Raw genomic sequence first — 19,344 nt, 5'->3', positions numbered from 1 at the left:
CCAACAAGCTGGACAGACATTGGTGTTGGTTTCTGTCCTTTTGGTTCCTTCTCCAGGGAGCTCAGCCCTGACCCTGTGCATAACACCCACCTTGGCTTGGGGACTTATCAGTCCCCTTCCCTCGACAGTTCTGTTTTTTCTCCTGCTCCTCTAAGAACCCCAAGTCTGTCCCTGTGGAATGTTTCTCACTTTTCTCCACTGTGGCCAAGCTCTGAGGGTTTGTGGCAAAGCAGCAGATGGTGGAGGCAGTGAATGGGGAAGATAGCAGAGACTCGAGGCAGGCAGTGATTTTGTTTTTTTATTCTATACAAGTGGGGAGAGAGTCCCTAGGGGTAGAGGGACAGAGATCCACCCTCCTGGGGGAGGAGACAAGCCCCCACCCAGAAGCTCTCTGCAGAGAGAGGCATCGAGGCAGGCACTGACAGCCTCCATCTCTCCAGGTGGCTCCCTCTGTTCTAGTCCCTGTCTCCAGCTCCCCCATGCCTGGTCCTGCCATCTTGCCCCTGTAGGACAGGAGCTGGCAGGAAGCCCTGGGGGACTGGGGGTGGATAGGGGTCTGAGTCCTTGTGAGGCACATGTCGAGGGCTGAGGAGGGTGTTGTGGCAGTTGTCAGTCTGTTCCTGGCTCACTGGTTCCTGCTGGGGACAAATCCAGGGAGCCCTGTTTCCTGGGCAGGGACAGCCAGCCACCTGGTGTTGGGGCTTTGAGGGGTGTCATGTTGGACAGATAGGTGGGAAGGGGGACCTGCCCTCTCACCACCAGCACCTGTGGGGTCAGGAGGCCGTCTTCTATCAGGCTCCAGCTTGTCACAGGACTGTGCCCGCCGTGTCCTCTTGGGTTTCAGCGGGGCAGTCCGCTGGCCTGGATCAGGGGGCCCTGAAATAACAATCAAGGCAGGCCTAACACAGGAGTGGGGATCAGGCTGGGATGCTCATCCAGGCTGTGACTCCTGGTTGTCACTCATTCCATGCTCTGGAAGAGGACCTGATGTGAGCAGCAAAGTCCTAGAGGTGCCCTGAACCCCCCATTTAGCCAGGGTGGCAGACCTTGGACTTCAGGCTCCTCTTGGTCTTGCTGTGATCCCAGCCTCAGCTGGGGTTTGTTGACTCCTGGAGTTGCATCCCCAGCCTCAGCCTCCTCCCTGACCCCTGGCTCCTGGGGAGGCCGGCGGCCCCTGGGCACAGCCACTGGCTTGGGAGGCCATGGAGCTAGAGTGGGGTCCTGTAGCTGGCAGAGGAAGGAAGATGCTGGGTCAGTTATTTCCTTTGCCTCATCAAAGTCCCTCCCCCACCCATCTTGCTGGCCCCTCACCTTGGCATTCCTAGCTGGAAGTGTCCTCTCTGGGAAGAGGGTCCCCTCCTTCTCCTCTTCCCCATCTTGGGAGGCTGGGCTGGGACTCTGGCAGCTGTGGTTGGGGGCACTCTCTTCAGCTGGGGATGAGAGAGAGGAGAAGCTGCAGGAAAAGGCATTCTTGCATAGCTCCTGCCCCTGTCTCCTCTCTCCACTGAAGCCCTGGAGGCCAGGACTTTCTCCCTCCAAGCCCATTTGCTCCTATGTCTCTGCCTTTCATGTGCCTTTTTTTTTTTTTCCCCAAAGATGGGGTCTTGCTCTGTCGCCCAGGCTGGAGTGCAATGGCGCAATCTTGGCTCACTGCAACCTCCACCTCTCGGGTTCAAGTGATTCTCCTGCCTCAGCCTCCCGAGTAGCTGGGATTACAGGCACCCACCACCACGCCCAGCTAATTTTTTGTATTTTTAGTAGAGATGGGGTTTCACCATGTTGGCCAGGATGGTCTTGATTTCTTGACCTTGTGATCCGCCCGCCTCGGCCTCCCAAAGTGCTGGGATTACAGGCGTGAGCCACTGCACCTGGCCTTTCATGTGCCTTTCTATGTCCACGCTCCTTAGCCCTTGTTTCCCAGGATCATCCTGAGGCCATCACCTCTGGAGGGGACTCTGGCCTAACTGTCCCTCTTGCAGAGCAGTGCCCGACCCCTTTCCTGCTGGGGCAGAGCCAGGGCCCAGGGCCTGCTGGGTCCACAGGCATGCTGCCCATCCAGGCTGCAGTGCCCTGGGGGCTCTGCCAAGGCTGCAGCCTGGCATTCCCAGAACTCTGTCTGAAAGTCTGATTTAGATGGAGGGGTGCCCTGGCACACTCATCCCCCGCCCCAGTGGCCTTTAAGCAACATGAGCCTGTGGGTCTGACACTGGAAAGTGTTGTCTACGTGTGCATCTGTGAGGTGTTTGTGCAGTGGGGCAACTGACTATTGTGGTTTCCTAAAGGAAAGATGGAGCCCTACTTTGGGCGCTTTAATTAGCCTGTGTATGGGATGGAAAAAATCAGCAAAGATGCCCCCAGTGCTGGGTTGGCCTTGGAGGAGGAGGCAAGGGCACAGGCACTCCAAGTCTCAGGCTCGCCTGGTTCTGCACTACAGGGGAGAGAGGGGCAGATGCAGAATGGGTGGGATGGGACAGTGGGGAACATGTGGCTCAAGCCAGACCAGCCAGCTCAGCTCTTAGCTCTTTCCAGCCCTTACGCCCTAGCCTGGTGATGGGAGTGGAAGAGGCTGAGGGGGTGTCACCATTAACAGGGAGATTTTGTTTATGTCAGTATTGCTGGAGGGTCATAGTCCAGGCCTTTGGCAACTGGAGTTGATGCTGAGCTGACCAACTTTTCTTTAGTGGCTCCCTAAGTGGAAGGTGCTCTGAAGCCAGCAGGAGGGAAGTGTCATGCCTGGGATAATCCACTCCCTTTTACTCTTCCAGTCATGGGGCCAGAAAGTAAATGACTGTGTAAAGTCATGGGTGACTGAGAAGGACTAATACTGCAGGTTTCTGACCCCCGAGGCAGAGCTCTTGCCCGTGTTTGGGGCACCTTTCTGCGTGAGCTGAGGGTGAGTTGATAAACGACTTCTGGAGGAGGCTGGAATGTGTGAGGTGGGCCTGGCATAGCTGGTGCTTGCTGGCAGTTTGACTTGCCCACCCTCTTCCCAGCAAGGTGCAGAGAGAAGCCTTCTCTACAGAGGCTGCCACTGTGCTGACAGTGACCAGAGGCTGCACCTGCTCTACAGAATTCACCAGAGCCATCCACAAAGCATTGCTCCTGTCTGCTAACACTGGAGAAGCCGCTTTTGTTCTGTAGATGCTTTCTTTGCATTGGGTTGTCTCTTTTGGATGTAGCTTTGTAAATATCCTTAAACATTTTCACTGTGTTGACTTCTCACTGGCCCACCTTGGCCATAAATTCCCCAGCACAGGGGCCATGGGCTTCTGTTTCTCTGGACACACCCTGGGCTTTCAGTACTGCTGCCTGAGAAGAGGCTTTCCATACCTATGTGCCACGTGGCCTCTGCTCGGCGCATGGCACTGAAGCTTGGTTTGGTGCTTTGGGGTGGTGGTGGGGGCTTCCAGGATCCAGGCCCTGGAGTAGAGAGAAGGGATGAGAAAGAGAGAAGGAGAAAGGAAAAAGGTAAATTTGACCCCTGAGAGAGGGATCAAAGGAAGGGCTTGAATGTGGCTGTTCTTACCTGCATCATCCGAAGAGCGCCGTTTCTGCCAGGCCTGGGTGCTGCCCTCCTGGTCTGGGCCTGGGCCCTGAAAGAACAGTGGGTCAGGTCATAAGAAAGTCTCCTCTGTGGCAGGACTGCAGTTGACAAAGGGCTTCTGCTCTAGCATCTCCCATGTCATTCTCATGTCATTAGTCCCTAGACAGACTGTTTTCCAAAGAATGGCACCCATACCTCCCCAGGGGCACAAGAAATGACTTACACAAATGAGTAGACTTCCATCTTTATAGTTACACATGTATTTTATGTGTAGTAGAAAAAAACATGACTCATTCAAAAAGCCTGTGATTTTAAAGATGATAATGCCTAGGTCTAGCCTAAGTTAAAAAAAGGTGAGTTAATTTAAATAAAAATACTATGTAAGTAATAATTCAGGTAAAAATCCGTCGCAAAGGTTATAATCAAGTCACCCTGGTTTGGGAAACAGAACTCTAGAGATAAGTATTTTATAACCCCTCATTTTACAGTAAAGAAGGAGAAATTTCAAGAGGTTAAGTGACCAGTCCAGGGCTCCGTGGCAAGTGTGTGGTAGGGGCTGAACAGCAGCTAACATCTTCTAATGCCAAAGCATCTGCTTTCCCTACTGAACCACCAGGGATGAGGGAGTGGGAAGGAGAAGGTGCTGGACAGGTACCCTCAGGACCCACAGTTTGTTGTCCCAGGCTCCACTCACCTCTCGTTTCCCATCGAAGCTCCAACCCTTAGCTCTTTCCAACCCAGGAAGGGCAACACCGTGAACCCTTGGCTGCTGTGCTGTCCCGGGGGCTGGGCCCCCCTCCCCTGGCTCCGACACCTCAGTGCCCTAGAACAAGGTCTCTTATTAGCAGTTCCCAGTGGAAGGGAGCTCCCCCAGCTGCGAGGGAGTTGTCAGGAGGACCCCTGCCTCACTGAGTTCCCAGCCATGGGGAAGCCCTGCCGAGACCCTCTGAAGAGTCCTTCCAATACCTGCATTTGCATACAGCACTCCCAGCATGCTCTTGGCCACTGGGTCTCAGTCCACTCTCAAGGAGAGGAGAATTGAAATGACCAATGTTCCTGAGAACCCTGGGTCCTAGCATTTTCCCATTAAGCTTGGGGTGGGGTAGGAGACTGGGTTAAGTGTGGGGCAGGAAAAGGGGAAGACACAGCACCCCCTGCCTCACTTACCATCTTCCTGCAGAAGGAAGGCCCCCGGCTCCCACCAAATCCAGGCAGGAGGCCGCTCTCCTCCTCTGGGCTCCAGCAGGGAGAGGAGTTATTGCCGAGGCTTGGGGGGTCTGGGCTAGGAGGGCTCTCCTGAGTCGGGGAGGGGTGGGGTGGAGGGAGGAGGAGTCCAGTGGTGGGGACCCCGGCCCCTGTCCCCCTTGAAGCTCCGGGGCCGGCGAAAGTGAAACAGGCCCCGGCGCCTTTTCTTCTGGAGTGGAGGCAACGGTGGCTCTGAGAGTCCTGGCCGCACAGTCCTCAGAGTCCGGGGGTAGCTGGGGAGAATCAGGGTAAGTTAGCGACAAATGCCAGATGCAAGTTCAATCCTGGGTCTGATAAACCTGCTTTCCTCTCATCTGGTCTCTCAGCCCTTTCCACTTCGTTCTCAGGGAGATGACGCCCTTGCCTTTCCTGTCCTGTTGTAATCCTTCAGCAGCCTTTCCCGCAGACTGACTGTTTCTTCCCAGGCACCTCCCCCGCATCTCCTCTCAGCTTCTCCAAGTGACCCAGCTCCTCCTGGACAGACCCTGGGCAGTCTGCAGGACAGTGACAGTGAACACTACCTCCCGGGCCTCTCAGCACTAATGGGTATCCTGTCCCAAGGCTGCTCCCCACCTCCCTCTCATCCACACCTGCCCTCCAACCCCACTGTGGTGTTTCACTCTGGCCTCATTCTTCCCAGCTGTCCTGAGAAGATGCAGAGGTCATGGGCCCTGAGGGCTGGGTGGGGAAGGATGAGAATGTGGGGAAATGTCCCACAGAGACTGGCTTTGGGCACTGTTGTTATAGAGACTCCCATGGGAGCTGGGAGGACACAGGAGCCCTTCTAGGGCCTTGTGGCCTGCTGAAAATGGGAGTGTTTTTAGGCATCACACCTGGAACTTTCCTCCATGACCCTTCGGCTGAAGAAGTCCTCCAGCCCCTCATCCAGGCGGGTGGCCATCCCATTCTCTTGACGAGTCCCAGGTGCTGGCATCTGCTGGGAGGAAAGTCCCGTGGGACATCTCATCTAGGTCAGCAAGCTCCACCTCCCATCCACTCAGAGCATTCCCCTTTGGGCTTGGACATTTATGGAAATTTAGACTTCAGTTCACCCAGTGTTTCCTAAGCTTGGTGGCTCTTGGTGTTCTTGGTGGCTCTATCCTTCACCAAAATAAGAATGACACTGCCCGGCAGACAGAGACTTCTTCTTATCTGTGAAAAGGTCTAGCTCTCATACAAATTGGACAATCCCTCATCTGTTCACTGGCACACCTGGGCTCCTGCCCAATCCCTCAAGGCTATTGTCTCTGGAATTTGGGTCCTAAAGGTAAAACCACTGGCTCTGGCATCACTAAGTGAAGGGGATCCTCTTGTGAGGCCTTAGGGACTCACACTGGGCCGACCAGGTCCTGGAGGTGTGGTCCTGGGGGGGCGGGGCCTCCCTTGTGTTTGATGCCTTAGTTTGTAACCATGAGTGGGCAGCTCAGATAGACCTTCCCAGGAGCCAGTAGCTGTGGGCTGGCTGCCCCCGAGTCCTGAGAACCAGCCAGGGGGGATTCCCAGGTTCCCCAGTTGGCTTTCCATATCCTGAGGGCTCCCGCCTGCAAGATAGTAGCATTAGAGGGACTAGCAGAGGAATGGGGAGCAAGCAGGATGGGGAGACAGAGAAAAAATCAAGGGAAAGAGGGGCTATGGAGGGTGGGAGTCTGGAGTCCATGAGAACGAAGGCTGGGAGACTCACTGATGAAGGCAGACACCGGCCGGATCTTGCGGCAGCGTTTCTGCTTTTTGATGGCCATGGTGTCCTGCAGAAATGAAGACGAGTGGCAGGGCCAGAGCCATCCATTCATCATGAAACCTTATTTGAGCCCATCCTGCCCCTTGCTCCTCAGGGGGCTGAGGCATTGGGATGAGGGAAGAGGTTGGGCTGGATTGGGATTGGGGGCAGAAGGCCAGGCACAGTGAGGTGGCCAGGGGAGTCCAGAGCAGTGGAAGGGGATAGCGTTGTGCAGGTTTAAGGGCAGGGCCCAGGTTATTAAGGAGGAGCAGGGAGCAGGGGGCTCACAATGTTGGTCCCAAGTTCATCATCTGTGGTCTCCTCGTGATCACGGTTCCGGCCTCGGCCCCGGGAGGACAGATCCTGCCCTTGGCCTGGGCACCCTGGTGGATCTGACAGCGTCCTTAGCTGGGTCAGGTGCCGGGCCTGGGGAAGGGCAGGTGTGAACAGAATTCCAAGGAAGCTGCCCATCTCCCAGGGCCTTGAAGGGGAGGGTGATTAGGGAGACAGGATAATGTGGGGTAGAGGGCGTGCCCGAGTCAGGCCAGGCTGCAGAAGCCTTACCAGGCTCTTGTGGGAATGGTAGAGCTCTTGCAGGATCTCATCCACTATGGAGTTGGTTAGGTAGGTGACGACTGAGAGCTTTACTTCACTGTGGGCACAGGTGGGGCTACTCAGAACAGTAGTACCTCAGTCCCTCACATGGCCCCTGAGCCACTCCCTTTCCCAGAGGCCTGAGAGAATGGCCGGCTGGCCTGGTCTGTCTGCCCATGGAGCGCATGTGGCTGCTGAAGGAGGCAGCCTAGCCCATGACACTCATTTGTCCATAAATACACATCTAGTCCCACTCTGGAGCCCCCAGCCCAACTATGTGTGGGGAAAGAGGAATTCGAGGAGAAGAAGGAGCAAGGGGGCCCTAGGTCAGGCCCCTGGAGCCCCAGCGGAACACAGCTAGGTAATTGGGGTGCTGACTAACTAAACCCTGCTAGTTGCTACTGTGAGGGTAGAAAAGACCCTTCCTTGGACCTAGCTGTTTCATGGATATGTGTAGTACTTTTCCTTTGCTTTGGTGAGTGGTGGCACCCAGACCCAGAATGAAAGAGCTCTAGGGGCAAGGAAAACTGGGAGGAAGACAGTGCTTCCACGCACCCACCTCAGGGACTTTTCTTTGTCCATGCCTCCGAGGAGGCCCTGTTATCTCATTCCTGGTGTATTTGTGTGGGTATGTGTGTGTACACCTGTGTGGGCACAACCTTGGCTCCTAAACCCCAGCTCAGCACTTAGATTTCCAGGGCAAAGATCAGTCAGACCCTAAATAGCAAGGTTGCATTTGGTTAAAGATTGATCCTTGTAATGGAGATTGTGCCATTCATTATTCATTGCTGATAGCTCTCCAGTCCCAAGTCCCTAAGTGATCTCGGCCAAATCCAGCTCAGCCCCCAGCCCTGCCCTTCGTCTCTCACTCCAGCTTGTTCTGAATGTCCTGTCCTGCTTGCTCCAGCAGTGCCCCTCGGATGAAGTTCCGGGGCACTGTGACACGCTCCGCCACATTGCTCAGCATCTTGTTGTGCCCCTCGGCCACCCGCATGGCCACAGGGCATAACTCCTGTGTCAGGCTGACCATGGACTCCAGAATCACCTAGTATGGGGGAAAAGGAGGCCAGAGGCCCAAGGGGGACAGGGTCAGGGGTGGCACCACAGCAGAAGAGACTATCTATTTCAGCCCCTCATGCTGAGACCGAGGGACCCACCTAAGGTCACAAAACCGTTAGTGGCAGAGCCTTGGACACTAAGGCTTCCCTACTTTCTGGTCAGTGCTCCTTCTACCCTACCATATAGACAGGGGGAGTCAGTCCAAGGATCCAAACCCAGAGGGGGCAGGGTCAGAGTTCAGGGACCAACATCAAAGCTCACAGAAAAAAATCCAAGCCTGATATTGCAGCAATGCCTTGGTAACGTGGGACTGTGGGTGGTCTCAACTCTGTGCATGTCCTCCTGGCCCTCCAGTAGTCTCCCAGCTCTGACTTTAGCTCTGGGCTTAGGGCCTCAGTCAACACTGGGTTCCCACCATGGCTTCCTCCCTCCTCCAGGACTTGCCTGCAGCTCCTTGTCCACAGCTTTGGACACCTCACTTGCTACTGATTCCAGCCTCTGCCGCACAGGCCCGTCATTGGCCAGTACGTGGCCCAGCTCATAGAGGCTGGGAAACAGCTGGAGAAGGAAGGGGTTATGATTAGCAGACCAGAACCACGACTTGCTAGATCTCCGGGGTCCCTGGGCTAGGAAGGCAGATGCACAGGGCAGGGCTGGCATAGCTTAGCATGGTCGGCCTTCTTGGGTTCTCCAGACTTCAGGGGAAGGGTAGCCTGTGGAGGGCTCACCGCCCGGGAGTTCTTGGCATCTTTGATGAGGTCCCGAGCGTAGAGTAGCTCATCCTGCACGGGCTCCAGGGGGCAGAGTCTCAGGGCCCGCACCTCCTCCTGCACTCGTCCACACAGCCGCTGCAGCATCTGGAGCACAGTGGCAGGGGTGTCAAGGGGACCCCTGCTTCTACATCTTCGCAGGTGGGACCCCTTAGGCAGTGTTACTGGTGCTGGCAGTGGTGGAGGTGATGTCTCTGGCTGGTCTGGTCCCCCTTGCTACAGCCTTTCTGAATACCCAGCTGAGCTCCCAGAGTCCTGTGCACTCCTGCTGTTCGCCCACGTATGTTTGAAGCCCATATCTGGCAGGCCCTCTCTTTCTGCTTCCCCACATGGTTCAGTCCAGTGACAGGCACCATGCAGTGCCTCTTCATGCTCCCCTACTCAATTTTCCATCACATCACACCTGTGCCCTGCATGCCCCAGGTATGCCCCCTGTGTCCCAGAGGGAAACGTTTACTTGCTCGGCGCTGCTGGTCACCAGGCCCTGCTGCAACCTGAAGGCCTGCTCCTGGGGGCACGTCTGGGAGTGGTTGTTCCTCACTAAGCACCATTGGATCTGGAGATGATGGGGTTGGTGAGTCAGGGCCTGGGGATGTGGGCTGCCCCCTGCCCCTTGCTGTTCCACTCTGCTTAGGATAGCACCCTGCACCTTCTGCCAGACGTCCTCGGTGCGCTCAGGGGCACTGCGATAGGCTTGGGAGATGTCGCTCACGGGGAAGGACATGAAGCGCAGCGTGTGGTTGCTGTGGGACACAGGGGCACAGCTGGATGGGAACAGGTGAGGACGGGAGGCCCCTGCCTCCTCTGTTGGTGAGCAGCCCTCCAGCCCCCTTGCTCATCATTTCTCTCTTCCATGGCCCTTCCTAAAATTTCTGTGCAAACAGGTCAAAGGGGCTAGGGTGGGGCAAGAGTAGTTCAGGCCTGATCCAGGCACAGGGAGGCTGGGGACTTGGATTAGGGCAGAAGCATGGTCCACTCACCTCTCCAGGGCTCTTGCGATGTCCAGGAAGCCCAGGGCAGATGTATTGTTCCGATCCCATAGGATAGTTCTGGGGGAAGGGTAAGCACCAGTTTGGCACCCCTCCCCCTGGGTCCCTACCAGGGGCCAGGGACACAATCCTCTTGGGGCAATAAGGATGACTCAGAGATGGTTCTGGGGTTGGGGGTCTTCTGAAAGCTGGGGTCCAGAGCATCAAGGCAAGCAGGGGGATTGTGTATATATGGGGAAGGGCTGGGGCTCCAGGTCAGGGGGACCCAGTGTGGGCCCCACCTGAGGGAGGAGTTTATCTGCAAGGCCTTAGACAGCATCTTGGCTCCGATGTCCTCCATGCCATTGCCGCTCAGATCCACCTTGGCCAGGCAGGTGTTGCTGCCCAGGGCATTGATGAGGATGCTGGTGCGAAGCTTCAGCCGGGAGTCTGCCACCGACAGTGACTGCAGGGACTGTGTGGGCAAGGGGGGGTTGGGCCCAGTCCCCACAGCCCCCTCCGACTACAGGTCCCCTCCCAGGCCCAGGCACTCACACAGTCCTCTTCCTGGATTAGCTGCACCAGCTTGTGGAGGATCTCCTCCAGGGTCCTGCAGGGAGGTGGGGCTCAGAGTAGGAGGGGAGGGGCTGGGGTCATGCTATTCGAGGAGGAGAGAGGTGGCCAGAGGTAACACGGTGAGCCAAGAGGATGGGTGAATGATGGGATAAGGGTCTGTGGGCACGGAAAGGGGGCCTCACTTGGCCTTGACATTGAAGTTCTTGCCCAAAAACAGGTGCTTGAGGGACTTGTTCTTGCCAAGTGCCGGCACTAGTGTCAGGAGGTCCGAGTCGAACCCTGGTGAGCAGACGGGAGAGGCCTGGCCTTGAGGCCTGAGGCTGACTGGTGTCCCCTCAGGGCTGCTTCTGCATGCTCCAGGTCCCTGTTCTCCCCGGCCCCAGGGAAGTGATGCACCATTACTCACCATTGTCCGACAGATCCAGGCTGCCTACACAGGTGACAGCTCCCAGCTGTTCCTGCAAGGCTTGGGCTCCCGCTGAGCGGAGCTGCAGGGACAAGGTGAGGGGTGGAAGGCAGGAGTTGGGGTGGGGGATAGGACACCTTTAAGGCTTAGGATAGAGTAGTCACAACAGAACTCAAATTCATGCCAGGATCTGGGTGTAAAATCAGGGAGACTCTGTCCCCATACCAGATCCTTCCCTAGAGCTGGCTTCCCTCCCTTTGGCCAGAAAGGCTGCTATTCCTGAGACAGCTTGCTCCTGCCCTCTGGTGGAAAAGTCTGGTATCTCCCACCCCAAAGCTTCAAGGGCAGAGACACTAGAGACTGAGAGGGAATGGCCTCTTGGAAAAGAGAGCCACAGACCCCAGACTGAGAGGGGAAAGTAGTGGTGTGGCCAGGTCAGGGGGTCGCAGAGGGTTAGCACAGAGGCTAGATGGAGCCAGGGTTTGACTTAGGTCCGAGAAATACACATGGGTCAGAGGCGGGCAGGGGGGTTGGGGACTGATGGCTCACCTCACAGCTGCTGAGATCCAGGTGCAGGTCACTGAGGTGACTGTTGAGGGAGAGCCCCTGAAGCAGCGCCCTGTGGGAGGGAGGTCAGCAGGCCCTCCTTTACCTCTTCCCGCTCCCTGTGGTTCCCTTGGATGTGCCCCCAACCCTGCACCCACCCGACCTGAGGGCCTCCAGGGGCAGCTTTGTGGCTGACAGGTTGACGTGGCTCAGTGTGTAGGCGCTGCTAAAGAACTGCTTGAAGGCCGGCGGGGCCTCTCGACCCTTCCTGTGGAGAGACCCCTGGGGTCAGTGAGGGAGGGAATTGGCCATGTCTTGCTCTGTCCTCCCTTCCCCCTCCTCTCCCACCTGTGGGAGCAGCTGTTGCGAGCCAGGTTGAGGTAGGTGAGGTGGGAGCAGCAGCCGTGGAGTAGGGCACCGAGAAGCTGTAGGGGGAGACGTGGTGGGTCTCAGGGGAGCTGGAAGGGGGTGGGGAGTGGCAGGAAAGGACTCCCCCTTCCTCCCCATCGAGGTTCCTGGCTCTTCACTCTCTGTGGTCAGCCTGTGTGAGCCCCACTGTAGATGCCCACTCAGATTGTTGAAGCCTCTGTTTGCTCCCCTATGGAACATGGGCCTACTCCCTGCCTGGCTTCCAGGGGCATAGAGCTGCTCACAGGCAGTGGATGTGTAAAGTCAGGGCCACCATTGACTCCTAAGGCGCCTTGTTCAAGTTAGGAAAAGCATCCATTGCCCTGAGGGTGCCAGGGTGCACAGCTGGGGAAGGGAGCAAGGGCTGGCTTTTAAGCACAGCAAGCACAACCTTGTGACCTGGATAAAGTGCCACACAGGTATGAACTACAGACATTGCTTTATACTTTAGCTGAACCTGAAGTCATCCAGACAGCTCTGTCCACCTGTGTACTCAGGGATGGGGGGTGAGACCGAGGCCCACTGTGGTCTCCCCACATCACCTCGGACTGGCTTCCCATCACCAACTCCTCACCAAGTCGATAACGCAGTCAGTTCCTGACAGGTCCAGGTGCACCAGAGCATTGGGTTGGGCCAGGAAACTGTAGAGGACCTGGAGCAGGAAGGATAGAGGGGTTGCAGGGGAAGGGACGACGGAGTCTCGCCACCCCCAGAGGCCATGGGGTAGAAGGCCTCCCAGCTCCTGAAGCTTGAGCATGCTTTCTTCAGGGGGCTGAGGCTGTTCTGAGGACTCACATTGGCCTCGTCTGTGGCGAGGAGCCCAGGGTTCTTGCTCAGGTCCAGGTATCGAAGGGAGCTGGCAAATGCTGGGTTGGTCCCGAAGGTCTGGCCGAGTGCCTGGAGCCCTGAGCACAGTGGGCACTGGACTGGGTTGGCCCCTAGCCTCACCTCTTCCCCTCAGCACATAACTCTTCCCCGCTCCCCAAATGTGGCTCCTTTTCACTCTTCCATCCCTGAGATGGTGTGTGAGTGTGTGGGTGTACCTCTGGAGCTCAACACTCCAGGCAGCACCAGGGTAGGGTCAGAGGTCAGGGGTCCTGGTGCGAGTACCTCGAGGGGAAATGGCAGTCTTGGCCAGGCACAGTTTGGTGAGGCCAGTGGGGAAGCAGAGGAGCTGCTGGCTCAGACTGAAGAAGCCTGGGGAGTAGAGAGAGAAACGGGCCCAGTGAGGGACAGGGCAGTGGGCGTGGGTGGCACAGAGTCAGGTTGGGGGCTCGAGTAGGGTACAGGCCTTGGGTCAAGGATGGAGGTTTCAGGGCAGGGGCTGGAATCAGGCTGGAGAGCTGCTGTTCAGACCTGGTTGGGTTCTGGGCTAGGACAGGGGTCTGCATGGTGGTGGGGACAGGATTCAGGGCTGGGGCTCACCCTTGTCCTCGATGGGGTTGTGGGACAGAGTGAGGGCATGCAGCACACAGCTCCCGTTCTCCCCAAACACCCCGGCCAGCTTCTGGACAAAATCCCTTCAGGGAAGGGGAGGAAGGATTTGTCCTGAGCTGAGCCCCAGGTCCCAGCCTCTGGGCTTCCCCTCCTCCTCTACCTGCCTGCCTGGCTGGGGCTGCAATGGTCAGAGGTCCCCACAACAGGGGAACAGCTCAGGGCCTGCCGGGGAGCTTGTCACCACTCCGGAGTACCTGGGGGCATTCCACACCTTAGGAAGTTGTGCTGAGACAAACATCAGCTTTGGGTCCTCAAGACTGGAGCAGCCCACCCTGCTTGGTAGTTAATGGAAAAAGAGGACAGGGCATGGAACATCCTGGGGAAAGGCCATGGAGCTGGGGGTCAGGAGGCTTGGGTCTGAGTCCTAGCTTGACCTCCGAATTGCTTTGTGCCCTCTTTTGGCCTTGGTCTCCTCTTCTGTAAAGAGAGGCACTGGATAAGATAGTCCAGAGGCCTGCACCATGCTCTGAGGTTCTGGGACCCTAAAACTACATCAAGGGTGCACTACTGCCCAAGGAGGAGGCTGGCCTCACGTCTTAAGCCCGGCGTTGTCCAGCACCAGCTCTTCGAGGCTCCCCGACTTGCTCAGGGTATGTAGCACCTGTTCTAGCACTTCAGAGCCCTGAGGACAGAGGAGGTCTTGCGATCAGCAGCCAAGGGGGGCACTACTCCTCCCACCTCACCAGCCCCTCCTAGTTCCTACCAGTCGCAAGTCCTTGCAGTAGAGTTTGGTGAACCACTGGTTGTAGGCCAGGGCTGCTACCATTAGGGCCAAGTCTCTGTGGGGATATGGAAGGGGGCAGGAAAGTGGTGAGCAGGTGGCTGGATCAGAAAAGAAGAGACCAAGGATAGGTAGTTGGGCTGGGGAAGGCCTAGATGGGTAGATGGGGATGGGATGGAGTTGGGGAGTTAGAACTGGGGCTGTGGGACCAGAAGGGTGCTCCTGGGAAGGGCTGGGGTTGGGCTGAAGTTGGGAATTTGAGGGTGGAGTCTCTGCCCCATCTGCTTACCGGCTCTCCAAGTGGCTGAAATCCAAGAGATTGAACTCCCGGTTATCTTCAGCATGGTAGATGGTGTCCACATCCTTGGAGAGGTGGAACTGGCTCACACCTGCTCCCCACTTCCTCCTTAGCCCCCTCCCTCCAGGCCCCACTTGTTCCCAATGGGGTCCCTGTCCAACGTACCCATTGAACCTCCTCACGGCAGTGTAACCCATTGTAGTCACACAGAGCAGCGTAGGTCTCAGAGAAGCCACCTGTGGGGCAGGAGATAGGCTGGTTCCACGAGGGTAAGGAAATGGGGAATAGGCTTGGATTCAAGAACAGTCAAGTTCACTTTAATTGGCAGTGCTCTTGGTTCTTGCTATGCCGTGAACTTCCTGAGGTCTGGGAGCTGGGACTCCTTAGGGCAGGCAAAGCAATCCCACGCAGGCAACACCCAGTGCACAAAGGGCTGTGGTCATGGGCCAAGATGGTGCAGTGCCTACTTTCCTCACATCTGCCCCTGCTCACCGCAGACACTGTGGGTGGTAGATGTGGAAGTCTCAGAGTTGGGGGATGTGTCTCGGGGCCCCTCTGGAGTGTCTGCGTTTCCACGCCGGATCAAACACCTGGAAAAGAAACAAGTCATTCCAGAGAGGGCTGGAAAGAGGCTCTCAATTCTTTCCCCGTTACAGCTCCTGCATCCCAGGAAAAACCAGGAGTGGGGACCTGAGAGCTCTCCTTCTCAGCCCTGGTCCAGGGGAAGGAGGAAGGGAAGGAGAACTCTCTCTCTCATCTAATGCCTTAAGAGACCCCTCATTTGCCACTCACCCAGGGCCAGGGCAGACCTTGGACAGGGCAGAGCTCACATGTCGTGTCACCTGGTCCACACTTTCAGCTGATGGCAGCCGCATGCTCACCATGCCACGCTCCGTCTCCACCAGGATCTGGGGGAGAGGAAGCATCAGAGCCTCAGACTCCCTCCTCTCTGCTCCTTCCTCCAGCTGGCCCAGTAGTGGGGCCCAGAGCCCTGGTACTCACCTGGTTCTGACTGAGCGTGTTGAAGGCACGGATCTCCAGGACATTGAAGGAGCTCTCCACCTAGGAGGGATGGAGATGCTCAGCTCCTGGTAAGGACCCGGGTTGCCAGGCTCGGGAGGTAGGGAGAATGCCAGGTGCTCTCCTGCTCCTCAGCCCAACTCACCTTGGCTGGGACTTTAAGGGGGAAGAGGTGGAGGCGCCAGGAGGTCAGGGCCTGCAGAGAGAGAAAAAGAATGTTGGTGGTACATGGCAGCTTCTGGGCCCTGGTGGCCCTGCCCTCCTTAAGCCCTTCAGCTCTGCTCTTGGATTGTCCCCCCAACCCGATGCCCTACCCTAGACTTTTGGACATCAACACAGTCCAGCCCTGCCTCCTTCCCCCAGGTTTTGTCTCTTCAGTGTCCACCCACTTCTGTCTCCTCTGTCCCCCCAGCTCCCTGCCCTCTCCTGGCCAGCTGCCCTTGCCAGCCACCTCCTGCCTCCCCACATGCCCAGTGCCCTCACCAGCACTCGGTCCTCAAACTTCTTGGGTTTTGTCTCCAACTTCACACGATGTTGTTGGAGTACGGCCCCTTGGCTCAGGCACCTCCGGATGCTGTCTGAGGGTGGGTGGGAGCCTGCTCAGAGCTTCCCCTCACCCTGGCCACCTCTACCTCCCAGAGCTCTCCAGATAGAGGCAGGGTCAGGGTCAAATGGGATGAGAGAGAAACAGAGAGACAAAGAAGGGAAGACAGGGACAGAGGCCTTTCCTTCTTGGGTGACTTTTCACACTCTTTCTTTTTTGGCTTTTCTCTTCCTATTAGAAAGGGAGTAGAGTATGGAGAAAACTCCGGCTCCTGATGTCCCTGAGTCAGGGGACGGTTGCTGACTGTCTGTGGGAGGGTGTGTCTTACACTTCTGAGGGTGTGAAGAATTTCCAACCCATGCACTACAACAGCCATTGACACATACACAGTGAGTCAGTGTGTGGGGGTGTGGGGTGTCCCTTTGACTATATTCTAGGTGGTCTGGGTGTGAGTGTCTGCCTTTACTATGAGAGTGTGCATGCCTCCTGGAGATGTCAGGGAGTCTGAGTGTGGCATTGGTGGGGACAGGTAAGTGTGAATGAGTATGCTGTGGAAGGGGCACAGAGCCAGACAGTTCCTCCGTGTGTGTTGGGTGGGGAGAAGAATTAACGTTTAAATGAGACCCATACCATCTGCTGGCAGAACCACCCAGATATAGTGTGTGTGTATGTGTGTGTGTGCGCGCGCGTGTGCTGGGGTGCCATCTCTGTGAAGATGTGTTTACACACGTCTCACGATTGTGCTGTGTGTGTGTGCAGGTGTGGGAGACCGCCACGGTGCAGCATGCCTCTGAGTATCCATGAGCATCCTGCGCTTTGCGTGGGCTAGCCTGTGCTCCTGTCTCTGGGGGTCAGGTTTGTGGCAGTGCTGGGTGGCCGGGCCTGGGTTTGGGCTAGGTCTGAGAACCACGTAAACGGGAGCAGCCTTGATGTGTGGGTGGTGGGTAGCTAGAAGGAGGCAGGCTGGGACGCGGGCTGTGGGAGGCAAGCCGCAGAGACCCTCCTGCTCTTGGTTTTAGCTCCAATCCAGGGCCTCTTCCCTGACTCCCTTCTTTGCCCCACTGGCCTGGGCGCTGCCCAGCTCCTAAGGGGCTCTTCAGGGCCAGTTCCGGGGCGGGGCCGGGAGGAGGGAGGGTGTTAAGCCACGCAGCGGTCAGGACCAGGGGCAGCTCCCATTGCCGGGAGGGGCGGGCTTGGCCCCGCCCGGCGGGGAAGCGGGGACTCTCCGAAGGGCAGACTGGACGCTTCGCCGAAGGTGGGCCAGGAACGCCAAGAGTCAGCCCCAGAGAGCGCCAGGGAACTGCACCTGTCACCGAAGGGCGGGACGGGCGGCTCCGGGACAGGAAGGTCCCGACCGGGTGAGGCGAGGCAGGCAGCGGAGGATGCTCCGGGGACAGCGATGCCCGGACTGGGATGCAGGGGCTGCCTTGGAGCCGGGATGCATGGGGTGGGGGGTGTGAGACACCGGGCTGGGGTGCACCGCGGGGAGGAACGCGCTGGGTCTGGGATGCTCCCGGACGGGGCGTCCCGGAGACCGAGGCAGCCTCGTACCTTGCAACTCGCGGGTGAGCTCCACGCTGGGCTTGGCCATGGCGGCCGCTGTTGCTGAGGCTGCTGCAGAGGAGCCGCCGCCACCGCTGGGGAGCCGCAGCACATGCTAGACCCGGCTTTGGCAGGGCCCGGGCGCTGAGCGCTGCAGCAGCGGCCGAGCCCGCTCGGGTCAGGGGCGGCTGCTTGAGCGCTCCTCCCCCCGCCTCGGAGCGCCGGCTCCCCCGCCCCGCCCGGAGAGCTGCCCGACTGAGCATGCGCGCCGCGCGGCCGAGCAGCGTGAGACCCCCCGCGCGCGCTCACGCCTACCCTTCTCGCCGGCTCCCGCGTGAGCTGGCCGGTGTGCGTAGCCCGGTGTCCGGGCCTTCGGGGCAGGGGGCAGCGTCCCCGCTTTCCGTCTACTGTTGCTCAGGCCCGTGGGCAGAACCCATTTCTTTTGTTTGTGGGCCTGGGCAGCTTGCAGGGCGTTTCTCTATTCCCCACCGGCTCAGGACCCGTCCAGCTTGTCCTTGCTGACTCGGGCGGGAACTCGGGACCTACGGCCATGTCGGGAGGGGACCTGGCCGGATCTGGGAGGCAAGGGGCGGGGAGGTGTTAGAGAGTTCATCCTTCCCCACCCTCGGCCGGCCCGCCATGCCTCGGGGATCCCCGTGGCGTCCTGGGAGTTCCCGTGCCACCTTCCTTCCAGTTGGCAGCTCTGCAGACACCTCCACCCCTGAACATCACGCTCAGGTCCTGGAGACAGGGAGGAGGGCTGGGGGGTCCAGAGATCCAGCCTGGCCAGATTTCTGCTCTCTGCTCAGCTAAGCACCCCACACTGAGAAATGAACACGTTGATTTCGATTCAAAGCCGCGCAATCATCTGCATTTTATTTGCACCTCATTTGCAAGTTGTTAATTTGCAACTCTGCTCCTTCCCCTCCAGCTTCCTTCTCTCCCATCTCCTCTCAAATTCCCCAGTGGCCAGGGCAAAAAATATCTGTTGGTCTTTGCCAAGGTAGACTCAGCCTTGTCAGCAGGCCTGTCCTGTGTTCTCAGGGGAGGCCTTTACCCAAGGCCACAGCAACAGCAGGAATCCCGAGTAAGACGCCACCTTGACTGCAGGGAAGGCTGCATCTTTTCACAGGGCAGAACTGATTTTATGAGGTGAACAGTAAGGTGAGCAGAGGTGGGAAAAGCCAGTGGATGAATGCAGGAACAGCACCAGGAGCTAAAGCCCAACTCTGCCCCGTGGGCTGTCTCCGGGTCCTCAGAGGCGGGACGGGGTTCCTCCACCCACCACCACTGTCTCCTCAGTGATGTAGCTGGCATCTTCAGAGCACAGGAAAGACACGATGCCAGCATAATCCTCTGACTCGCCTAACCTGGGGAATAAGGGAAGCAAGGAAGGGAGTAAAAATCAAACAGTTCTGCCTCCCTCACTGGGCCCACAGGGAATGAAATTTGCTTAATCAAGAATTATCAGATGACTTTTCAGGATCAGTGTACAAGCTTTCCGCCTATCAAATAGTGTTACCATGAGGATATGCTGTTATAATTTAGTATGAGCATACTGTACTCTGCAAAAACCATTACCCATAATATTCAAATACTGTAGAAACAGTTTTTTAGAGAGCTCAGGACTCCAAAATCCAAAGTTATACAGATAAAATAGTAAGCAATTATTTCATACTTCAAAAAGTGGTTTCACATGTGCACACACTAAAGTATCAGGGAGTCTGTGTGACAGTAAATGGTGTGTTTAAAATGATTCCATTTGTACAGGTTCAACTTACAGACAACTTTTTCAGGAATCTATACTTGTCCCTTAAAGTCAAGTTCATTTGGTGACAATGTGCTAATTCTTATTTTATCAGTGACTGCATAGTTAGGAGACACTTTAA

General features: G+C 57.1%; 1 protein-coding gene across 1 annotated transcript; it reads right to left on the bottom strand.

Annotated features, from left to right (window-relative positions):
- Positions 1-280: 280 nt before the first annotated feature.
- On the bottom strand, positions 281-17,691 carry CARMIL3 (capping protein regulator and myosin 1 linker 3). The gene is given in 41 exon segments (XM_017890276.1): positions 281-635; positions 766-876; positions 1,047-1,227; positions 1,312-1,430; positions 3,331-3,420; positions 3,527-3,593; positions 4,239-4,367; positions 4,712-4,895; positions 4,897-5,022; positions 5,623-5,723; positions 6,122-6,330; positions 6,471-6,534; positions 6,795-6,932; positions 7,071-7,158; positions 7,970-8,145; positions 8,604-8,717; positions 8,888-9,016; positions 9,387-9,485; positions 9,579-9,672; positions 9,910-9,978; positions 10,200-10,372; positions 10,453-10,507; positions 10,656-10,752; positions 10,880-10,961; positions 11,429-11,498; positions 11,589-11,693; positions 11,774-11,850; positions 12,408-12,485; positions 12,629-12,738; positions 12,944-13,030; positions 13,259-13,353; positions 13,864-13,952; positions 14,034-14,109; positions 14,341-14,414; positions 14,515-14,585; positions 14,842-14,939; positions 15,142-15,257; positions 15,352-15,411; positions 15,515-15,565; positions 15,853-15,947; positions 17,465-17,691. Coding segments are annotated over 41 exon segments (4,113 nt in total). The 5' UTR covers positions 17,505-17,691; the 3' UTR covers positions 281-609.
- Positions 17,692-19,344: the final 1,653 nt, after the last annotated feature.

The sequence above is a fragment of the Rhinopithecus bieti genome, unplaced genomic scaffold (assembly GCF_001698545.2).
Source record: "Rhinopithecus bieti isolate Rb0 unplaced genomic scaffold, ASM169854v2 scaffold_20178, whole genome shotgun sequence".
Classification (NCBI taxonomy): domain Eukaryota; kingdom Metazoa; phylum Chordata; class Mammalia; order Primates; family Cercopithecidae; genus Rhinopithecus; species Rhinopithecus bieti.
The sequence above is the reverse complement of the archived record's forward strand: the minus strand, read 5'-3'. Positions and strand labels throughout refer to the sequence as shown.